Genomic DNA, 10,944 nt, shown 5'->3' with positions numbered 1-10,944 from the left:
CTCTGATAAGGATTAGGCCTGTATCAAATATGACCAAGTGTTAGTGGTTTCTGAACTGATATTCTGGAATTCATTCCAGAATCCAACACTGCTCAGTGCTGTATAAGTATAAGAATTTGTCCAATTGTATTAGTGAGAGGAGCTGCTATACAGTATATACAATAGAATTCAACTGAATTTTACAAATCGAGTTGTTCATATTCTGAATATTAGATGTATTGGTATATACAACAATCGAGTCGAGATAATTGAATGAAATGCTTTGGCCCACCAAATACGTCTTTTAAAATCCATGAAAATCCTTGCCAACAATTCAATGATTATAACTATAGCTGATTTTATAATAATAACAACAATAATAATACTAACATTAATCATAATATTAACATTAATAATAATAAATAAATAATAATCATATTATTATTAGCATGTTATTGTCATTATTGTTATTCCATTTAGGGGAATATTTTTTTTTCTCCAAAAAATATGTTCTTACATTTTCTTCTTTGACTTCTTATGACTTCTGTCTTCTGCTCTAATGTATACCCCCCCCCCCCCCCCCCCCCACCCCCTTTTTTTTTGTTCCTCAACAAACCTGTTGCTGATTGGCCCAAACATAGTCTTGCACACAAGCTGGCCAATCAACGCGTCGGAAAAAACAACTACGGTACAATAGGGAAGAGAAGCCAAAGAACCAGTGTTGCCATGTCGGCTTATTATAAGCGACTTTGTGCTTCTTTTTCTGTAAAGTTGCTTGTAAAAATTAGTAGTTGCGGGTTGCACTTTTTTGGGGATTGTTTCTAAAGTGTACTTGCTTATTTGGGCTTGCTTCCAGCATTTTTAATTATTATTTAAATCAGTGGTTCTCAAATATTTTCATGAAAACGCTTTTGTGCCACAGGGATCATTTGTGTTGTTAGAATGTAATATTCCACATTTCATTGCACGTTTAAAAAAAAATAGATCTACAAACTCACAATGCCTCGCATAACGACACGTTGTGAGCTTGTAATATAGGTTTAAAGTGTTCATGTGCCCTTCATGTTGCTTCTTTTGGCCTTGTTTTCCTAGACCTGGTTACTTATTTCTCTCGCATGATCTGGCAACGTTGAAGAGAAGCCAAAGAACACACAGCTGCAACAACAACCTGTGCATCAAGAGGAAAACCTTCTGAACGTCATTTAGACGCCAAACTAAAGTACGTAACATACAATATAAATACTGAAACCATCGCAATGATCTTGTCAAAAATGATTGTGACGTTGTGAGGTCTTACGGCCAACCCTCCTTTCCCCTCAGGTAGTCGATTTAAAGGGGGGGCTGCTAATGGCCATGTTAGCATTTCAGCTAGCACTCTTCGCTATGATGCGATAACAGTTTATATTTAGCACATCGTCAGTAAAATAGCCTGCAGGAAGGAATAGTGCCGCCGTTTGATTTGGTTTGCAGTGTTTGTTGTTGATGTTTAGAGAAGGATTTAGTGCAGCCATAAAGTGACCTTTCAGTGGACGACGGGGAGCTCGATTTGACGACGTGCTCCGTGACATGCTAGCAATGGTGCAAGGACAGGGGGGGGGGGGGGCAAGTGTGTGTACACACAGTCAAATTCTCAGTGTTAAAGCTGTAATCTGGAACTTATTTGCCTTGGATCAAGGCTATCATAGATGTATTTGATCGATTTTGACATTTGCATATGAGATACGAAAGTCGATCAAATACATCTATGATAGTCTTGATCCACGGCTAGGAACTTATTTTAATAGAAACAATTTAAGTTGAATCTTATCTGTGTGGTAGAGTATGATAATATAACTAGCAGTATCTGCAGTGGTTAGAAGAGGATGTCTCCCTACTTTTCCATTGAGAAATGTAGATCCATGTTGTCGGGTAGGACACATTGGTTGACAATTATAGTACCCGGTAGGACAACATGAAACGTAGCTTTAATCTAACCCGTGAGTGTGTACGTTACAAATGGACCCTGGTACAGACTAGTTGCACTATGTGTACACCCCCCACCCCCAGATGTTAATGGATAAATGAACACGGAGGAACATCTGGGGGTGTACATACAACAGTTTGGTAGTAATAACAAGGCAATGAACATGTTGCTTGGGCCTGCAAGGCACTGATACAATAGGACGGACTCATTCAGCTTCAGTAATATCTACTTATCACTGACGTCCTTAAAGTCTTGAGCCTTGAGGCTTTGTTGACATGACATGACATGACATGCTAAGTTGGTAATGGTAATGGACTACAATGCAGTATATATCTTTTGAATAATACACTACTGCTGGTGAGAAAGACACCAGGCCTATTTTATTTGCATGCCCATTTATCAGTTGATGCTCTAGTCTAGTTTAATTCCAGTGTAATACGAGGTTAAAGTGACATTACTCACTTGGGCCCGTCATTTTGTAGTGATAATGAAGTAGTGACACTGGTGGGTGAAATTACAACGTCAAAATATATCCCAATATCGAAATAATCGGTGAATTAATGTATCTAAAAGTTATTTCATGTTGGCTGAAGCATTTATTGAAATATTGTTTTGTGTTGTCTAAATAAAATCATCTATTAATGCACTAAATCCAAGCAATGTTTTGTTAGAATTACCTGCACAGAATGACTACAAGACTCATTGTTTATTCAGCACATAAATTGAGCTTCAATGGGTGCCAGCCACACATGATCAATAATCCAGAGAATAGAATGTAGTGTTTATAGAAGAATAACATTTACTATGTTGAATAAATATGTTATGAACAATTACAGACTAGTATTTCTATTTCTAATTCACTCTGAATGTTTTAGAGACACAGGCGGCAGTGCGTAGGCTGCATAGTAACATAGTATATAGGAGATTCTGCACTCTCCACAATCACAGTGAAATGTGGAAGTCATGATCCTTGCCTCACTACGTTGCAACTTGCAACCGTTTTTACCATAAAATGCTGGCCTCAACCACGCACACTGCAGAGAGCATGCATTCAAAACTATGGTATTTGACCACATGAAGCCTAGCATTCCTATTCTGGGGTGAACATTTGTCAAAAGTAGCAGAGCTACAAGCTCATATAACCGATTTTTGGCTAAGAGATTTGGTGTAGAGGGTAAAAAGGAGCGGACCAAGTATAGAGAGAAGTGAACGAACATATTCATCAGGACAACGTTGCTGATAGATTTGTAGAAGTATAGAAAAAGATAATTTTTAGGCTTGGTGTGGGTTTGTAAAAAATTGAGACTGGTCAGTTTGACTTGGTTGTTATCAACAGGCAGACATGAAACTTCTGCTAAACACTAAGCCTATTGTTATTGTTGCATTTATTACATTTATTGGCTCTATTGTCCTATTGCATACCATTTTTGTGCTGTAATATCACTGTGCTTTATATTTACAATTGAACCTAGACTAGATATTATTTATGTTTTAATGTGTTATTTCAGTAACTCGCACCTATATGCTGGAAAGGCAAGCTCTGCCCCTTATTCAGCAGCTAAATGGTTAACATCTACATCTAACTACAGCAACTAAGATCAGTTTTTATAATTATTCTAGTCTGCTCATGTCATGTTTTTGTACATCACTAATTTGTAAGTTATAATATCTCCCTGCAGCTTGAAGCTCGAGGTCATCCTTCAAAACAAAACATGCCCCCAACACTGCGTTGACCCTGAAAATGGTAAGACAGTGACTCATTATGCTTTCCCATCTCTATACTTAAATATGAATGTTTTGAATATGAGGCTCAGGTACAGCCTGCACATCAAACAATACAAATCATGTCATTCTTAGAAAATGTTGATAGTTTGATACCAAAATTACATTAGAAACTATTCAATAAAGATAACCTGGTGAATCCTTCAGGAGTCTATACAAGCCAGCTGCACCGTTGGAAATGTGTTGTTTTGACAGATCTTCATTAGCTTTTCCTTAAATGTCATGTCTGTGTTTATTTGTGGTTTGCTGCTAAATGACATGGCCTTACTTTTTCTGTTTTAATAGGTCTAAAACCGGTACCTGTTGCTGAGTCACTATACTCCACTCAGGGAAAGCGATACATTCAAGAAAATATGGAGGATTCTCCATTATTATATATTTCTGGATATGGAGATGAAGAGGATGATGAAGAAACTGACATGGACTTGTCTGAACCATTTACACCTGATCTCCACGAAGATTTTGATCAAGACATTGATTTAGGATCAAGCTCATTTCCTTGCCAGCACTGTGAGAGACATTTTGCCAGCAAACAAGGCTTAGAACGCCACATGCACATCCATGCCGCTGCAAACTATAGTGACACGTCCTATAGTTTAAAGACTGATCACATACCAGAGCAAAATTTCAATGCTTGGCCTGGGTCTTTGTCACCACAATCTCCAACAGAAACTGTGGGTGTAGAGCCTAGTTCATCCCCCAGTAGCTATGGTGCCTCCATTTTGACTGGTGGAGGCCAGATTGTTGTGCTAGACAGTCATTCAGAAGTAGAGGGGGGTCATGCTTGTAAGTACTGTGAAAAGGTTTTCAGTACACATACTAACAAACGCAGACATGAGCGTAGGATCCATGAGCACCCTCAGCGGCTTAGAGGGGTTGAAAAGGACAACGTGCCCCAGGAGGAAAATCCTAAGAGCTTATCCAGTACAATATCACAGCAGGAAACACAGCTCATTGACAATACAACACCTGTAGCTGTGCCTTTGAATGAAGGAATACAAGCAGAACAATATATGCTGGACATCTCTAGCAATATCTCAGAGAACCTCAGCTTTTACATAGATGGAAAGATAGTGTCAACAAGCACAGTCACCAGCTGTGAGGTTGTTGAGACCAACTCTGGCATGGCCACTTTGGTTGGGCTGGATACTCTCATCCTAGATCCTGCTCAGATCAGCCAAGCTCTGAATGTAGAGGCAGTAGAAGGCCAATTAGTAGCTAAGAGGAGAACAGCAACCCCACCTCTGTTGCCACAAATCAAAACCGAACTGGAATCTGAGGTGGTTGTGCCTTCATCCTCATCGTCGACGTCGCTTGTGTCTTCTTTATTAGAAAACCTACTTCCTCAGAGTGTTGGATCTACAGCCATGCAGAAAGAGAGAACTGTATTCCTGTCTCCTAAGCTGAAACAGCTCCTGGAGAACCAAGAGGGCCTTAATCCTACGTTTGCGCTCATTACAGACGGCCAGAAGCTTTGTTCACCGCTTGCACTTTCTGTTCTGCCCGCAGGCACAGGGAGGTTTAAGAGAAGGACTGCATCCCCACCCAGGTGTCCACAACAAAACCCATCATTGAATGTGGAAAACACAATCCCAGACACAGGAGAGTCTAATGCTATTGACACAGTGCAGATAGAGATCCCGCACAGCTCACCAGCACGCAATATATCTGATGAGAAGGAGGGCTTAAATCCACATATTGAAGAGACAGAAATGACTGATGTGTTGCCAGATAGTTGGCCCCCAGTAATTGGTGGTAATTCATGTAACCAACAACCATTGGATCTCTCTAATGCAGTGAAAAGAAATGATGATGTCGCTCTATCTGAGACGGTGCTGGACTTGAGCTTGCAAAGAAAAAGCACAGAGGACCCTTTGAGTTTAGTTGCACAACCTGCTCTATTCAGAAAAAAGAAACCAAACACCTGCATGCTGGAGAAGGTGTTGATGAATGAGTATGCGAATGCAGATGTTGGAGAGCAAAATGTAAGTGTGTTGGGGAATCCAGAGAACGCTTCATTGTCAGACTTTGCCATAGTTGCAGGTTCAGATATGGTGACCCCAACAGAATCACTTACAGAAGGACTTGTTTACGGACTCACTTTATCCTCCACTTCTCTCGCTCCGTCGCCACCTTCTCTTACTCCAGTTGCCTTGCAGCCTGCCCCATCATGCACAATAGCACTAGCTTCCCCAGTCTCACACTCAATGCTGCCAACTGCTCCCTCATTAATTACAGTTCTGGCACAGCCATCTCCCATGTCCAACCCCTCAAATCAAGCTATCCAGGTTTTGGCCCCAAATATATCTCCTGAACCTTTGGTAATCTGCACAGGAAATACATTACATCCTTCAGCATCAGACTTGACCACTGCATTCACTGCTGCAAATGCTGCAAACCTTATTGCTCTCTCCCAACCTCTTGACCCAGCTCTAAATCTACCTGGTCACATGTTTCTCACTGATCAGATTACTCTCAATGCACCCATGATTGAATCTTCTATTGGGTCAGAAGTGCCCTTCTCATCTACTGTGTCTTTAAATGACCCCCTTATTAACTCGTACAATATTACTAGCAACACGGTTTTGATTGAGTGCACAATAGCACTAGAGGCTCCAGGGAATGTTGTCCCCAGACTCCCCACTGCAATTACCTTCCAAGAAAATACTGTAGAGCCTCCAGCACCCACCCAGATGGTTATAAATCACATAGAACAGCAACAGATGGTATCCTTGCCTACTCCTGAAATGGTAGACCCCAATATTGTTGCATCTTCAAGTGTCGCAGAGTCGGTAACACTCTCAAACACTTCAGTTACACTGCATAGTTCTACAGCGGGGGAATCAAATCAAGGCTCAGAAGAACTAACCATTGCTGCTGAAGAGCCGCCAACTCTAGAAGAAGAGCCGCCAACTCTAGAAGAAGAGCAGCCATTTTCAGAAGAAGAGCCGTTAACTCCAGACGTAGAGCCGTTAACTCCAGAAGTAGAGCCGTTAACTCCAGAACCAGAGCCGTTAACTCCAGAAGTAGAGCAGTTAACTTCAGAAGAAGAGGAACCTTATGACCCTTGCGTTCCCACTGACATTTCTATTTCTGATCCTGAAATTTCACCTCCCTCTGAAGTAGCTGAGGTGGGAGAATCTACAGATGACATGCTTAATGAAGCAGAACCTCAGACTTTCACCAAGAATTTTGTTTGCAATGTCTGTGATAAGCTTTTCCATTCAATGAAAGAATTAGGTCATCATGTAAGTGACCATGCTGATGAATGGCCATATAAATGTGAGTTTTGTGTGCTACTCTTTGGTAAGCCCGCTTCTCTGCTTGAGCATCGCTCAACTCTCCATGGTGTCGGCAAGACTTATGTTTGCAGTGCGTGCACAAAAGAGTTTGTCTACCTTTGCAACCTGAAACATCATCAGGAAGAACTGCACCCTGGCCAACAATGTACTCATACAGAAGAGGAAAAGGGCAAGCTCCGGCTTCAGAATTACAACCACTCAGCAAAAGTCAACACCGCAACTCCAGCACCCTCTCCCTCAAAAGTTCCCAAGAAAGAGGTTAAAAAGGAAGAAGTGGATCATAATGGTGAAGAACTCTTTACAACAATTAAAATCATGGCCTCTGATGGAGTCGAGCTCAAAGGACCCGATGTTCGTCTTGGCATCAACCAGCACTATCCTAGCTTTAAGCCACCTCCATTTCCTTATCACAATAGATCACCTGCTGGCTCTGTGGCCTCAGCTACAAACTTCACCACCCACAACATCCCTCAAACCTTCAGCACAGCTATCCGCTGTACCAAATGTGGCAAAAGCTTCGATAACATGCCAGAGCTGCACAAACATATTCTCGCATGTGCCAACGCGAGTGACAAAAGGCGATACACGCCCAAGAAGAATCCCATCCCACTTCGCCACTTCGCAAAGGCACAAAATGGAGTGTTGTCCACTACGAATGCTACCAATGCTGTAAATGGTTCCCACAGAAGCAGCCAGGCAAACAGGTCCAAAGCTAACCAAGATCCACCAGTAAAGATGAGACTCAGCACACTTAACAAAAGGAAGAAAAAGTTAGCCCAAAGGGCCATGTCGCAGAGAAACAAGTCTGTCTCTTCTTCGAACAAAGCCACCGCTGAGCAGGAGACCTTTGGTTGCCTACACTGCACTCGGGAGTTCACGATGCGTCGCAGCAGAACCAAACATATGGCAGTCTGCCCCAAGAAACCTAAAGAAGTGAAGAAAAGAAATGAGGAAAGAGTCTCTGTCACAAAGGAAAATAATGGCCACCTGCGTAGAGGGGTTACTCACCTGGAAGAGAAACGACAAGCCTCAGCCCAGGACCAGAAAACCAGAGTCCAGACTTCTAATTCTGCTAAACGGCCAGCTGTCCTGCCGGTGCAAACGGTCCTTTCCAACAAGAAAAGTAAAATCATCATAAAAGAGAGTGTTCAACCGCAACAGGAGACATCCACGCTTGGTGAACTTCCAGTTGGCCGGACCTTTAACCCATCAATGCGCCAGTATAGGAGAGTGCAGCATGGAGTGAAAGAAGCCCCCATTAAGATCAGCATCATGAAACCACAAGGGAGTAAACCAGAGCGCAAGAAGGACGACCTGCCTCCGATCCAGAGATGCCAGGGAGCAAATGAGGTCATCCCAAGCCGCCTGCAGCAGAGTGCCGCAGCTTCAGTCAAAGAAAAACTGAACATTCAGCAACCTCCAAGGCAGGGGAAGGTATTGTAAGCATGAAGTAAAATATGATTGGCATGTACTTTGGGCATGTGTGTTCCTCATGATGTATGCACTTTGCTCTTTTCAGGACCCTGTTGTGTGAAGCTTCTCGTCTATTTCCAGCAATGGAAGTTGGAGGAAGCCCTGCAGACGTAAAGGGAGAATAACTGTTGATTGTATTGTCACACAACACATTATACTGTACAGTAGAACTTGAATTGTGGATGAATGAAATGAGACTATTTGCTGCAATGAGCGGATGCGATTGACTGAAATTAACCAATATTTTGGTTATTTTGTAGTAGCATACTGTTTTGTAGATTTGTCACCCATTTCATAAACGTTCTGGTAATGGCTCCAATGTGCACTTTGATGAATTATCTGTGATCATCTGTCACAGAATGTACAGAATGGTAAACTGAACCGCGAGACTGTTCTAATTAGTGCTTATTGGGTTATCTTGAGAGCACTACAGGTGGCAATCATTTTCAGGCATGCAAATGCACGAGTTATCTGGTGTCCTTTTTTTGTTCTGTTTGAACTGTAATTGCATGCTATCAGCTTGTAGTACAGCTACATCTCACCTTCCCCTCTGTAAATACACACAATTGATTAACTGATGATCTTTATAAAACTTATTAGGCCTTCAATGTTCAACTTGATGTAGTGGCTGTCAGTCCCGATAACAACAATAAGCAAAATACATGACAAATGGAAGGTGTGACAAAGTGTAGGAAAACATCTGGTAATGCAAGAATACTACAGGTAACCTCCTGACTACAAATCGCCACCTCTGAAATAACAGAAACATGCTGTATAGTCCAGTGCAACATAACACGCTATCTGTTGAACTGTTTGGAAAATGTGCACTATTGTATTTAGGCAAGTTGCTATGTGCTGTTTGATAAAATGCACACTAGAGCCTCAGCAATTCAAAATTGTGTACATATAATTTGGTTGGCGATTATTTCCTATAATGGGTAATTCTCTTTAGAACAGTGCTATTAAAGTGCCATCATAATTATGTATGGAATTACTTACTGTAGCAAGAATGTGAGGATGGAAAGAAAAACTTTGGTGCAATTGCACTGTAATCCCAAACTGATCAATACTCAGTTTAAAGCACATGTCCCGTCCCCCCTCTTTTAATAGAAGAAAACTGGAGACATTTTCAAAGCTGCTTGCTTCCAACAGGATTGTGAGTGAAATGGGCTTTTTGTCACATTTAAAGTAAAATACTTTGTGTAAGTGTTTTGTTCTTTTCTCAGATAACAAAAAAGTGAGACCTGGAAGGTCAAAGGTCTGAAGTACAGCCATCTCAGCTCAGTCTAATACCGGTACATGCACTTGAAATTGCTTATGCAGTGCAGAAATCACCACTTTTCTGTTTTATTAATTGTATACATTATGGAATGGGGGGAAAAAAAGTTGGTCGATATAGGGTAATTATTTTGCAACAGCCCTGTATTGAAAAGTGTATGGAAATCAGTGGAAGTCTATGGGTCAATGTGATGCAGTGTATCTGTATAAAAACTTCGCACACAACTTGGATTGTAAGATCCATGGTTAAGCTGAACAGGGTAAACTGAATTATTTATGATTATTTAATTGTGTTAGGGTAAATCGATGTGGGTTGTAAATCCAAGCAGTATTCTAAATCTGCGAAAACAAATGTTTATTCGAAAAGCTCAATGTATTTTTCCTTTTTGCCTTTTTCTCCCAAAGTTTCTTTTATCCAGATCGACCACAAGGGTAGTTTGGGAGAATGTTATTTAACTGTGAAAACTGCTTGTAGCATCTCAAAGTGTAAAAATAGTCATGTATATTTATTAATTTAAAATCATATATCTGAACGGTTCCTCTATGTATATGATTTGCACTAATATTTTTTCAAGCGAGTGTTCAAAATAAATGGAGAATGTTAAATCAAATGGAGGGTTTGCAACTTTTTGTGTAGCCTATTATACTATTAGCTGTGAACATATTTATATGCAGTGTTTTGTAGTATATTATTCATTATATATATTTATACCAATTATTTTAAACAGGTCATTGCAATATATTTTGGCTGTAAAGTATACTATAGATTTGTCCAGAAGGTGGCATACTTTCCCAACTGTAGAACCTCTCAACCGACGAATAATTAAACGATTATTAATGCATTTGCATTCTTTGCTTTGTAGAATGTTCGTACAGCATTGTCCATCCCGTCAATATTTGGGGTTAATGTGTCATGTCATGATGTCCTGATAGGTTAGAAATAGAAACATTCAAGTCCATGTAGGACCTAGGACGGAAGGACGAAGGAGTGAGTTTTGGATCTGCGTTGCAGCCACCAGAGCAATTGAGTGTTGTGGTCATCGCCAGGCTAGTATGCTGCATCTATATTTTGTTTAATACAATAATACTTAACTGTAGAAAACACATGTAGCTAAGGTGTGTATGTCTCAATTTAGCCTCTATCACAGGTTAACTCACCTGCTCTGA

At 40.8% G+C, this 10,944-nt stretch overlaps 1 protein-coding gene across 1 annotated transcript; it reads left to right on the top strand.

The window, feature by feature from the left end:
• Positions 1 to 1,115: 1,115 nt before the first annotated feature.
• On the top strand, positions 1,116 to 10,388 carry prdm2a (PR domain containing 2, with ZNF domain a). Its single transcript, XM_084069337.1, has 4 exons — positions 1,116 to 1,198; positions 3,622 to 3,686; positions 4,010 to 8,460; positions 8,546 to 10,388. The coding sequence occupies exons 3-4, from the start codon at positions 4,078 to 4,080 to the stop codon at positions 8,558 to 8,560; spliced, it is 4,398 nt and encodes a 1,465-aa protein (XP_083925463.1). The 5' UTR covers positions 1,116 to 1,198; positions 3,622 to 3,686; positions 4,010 to 4,077; the 3' UTR covers positions 8,561 to 10,388.
• The last annotated feature ends 556 nt before the right edge of the window (positions 10,389 to 10,944 follow it).

Source organism: Gymnoscopelus microlampas, assembly GCF_963454915.1.
Source record: "Gymnoscopelus microlampas genome assembly, chromosome: 10".
NCBI classification, from domain to species: domain Eukaryota; kingdom Metazoa; phylum Chordata; class Actinopteri; order Myctophiformes; family Myctophidae; genus Gymnoscopelus; species Gymnoscopelus microlampas.
Note: the sequence above shows the minus strand (reverse complement) of the source record. Positions and strands in the feature narration are given on the sequence as shown.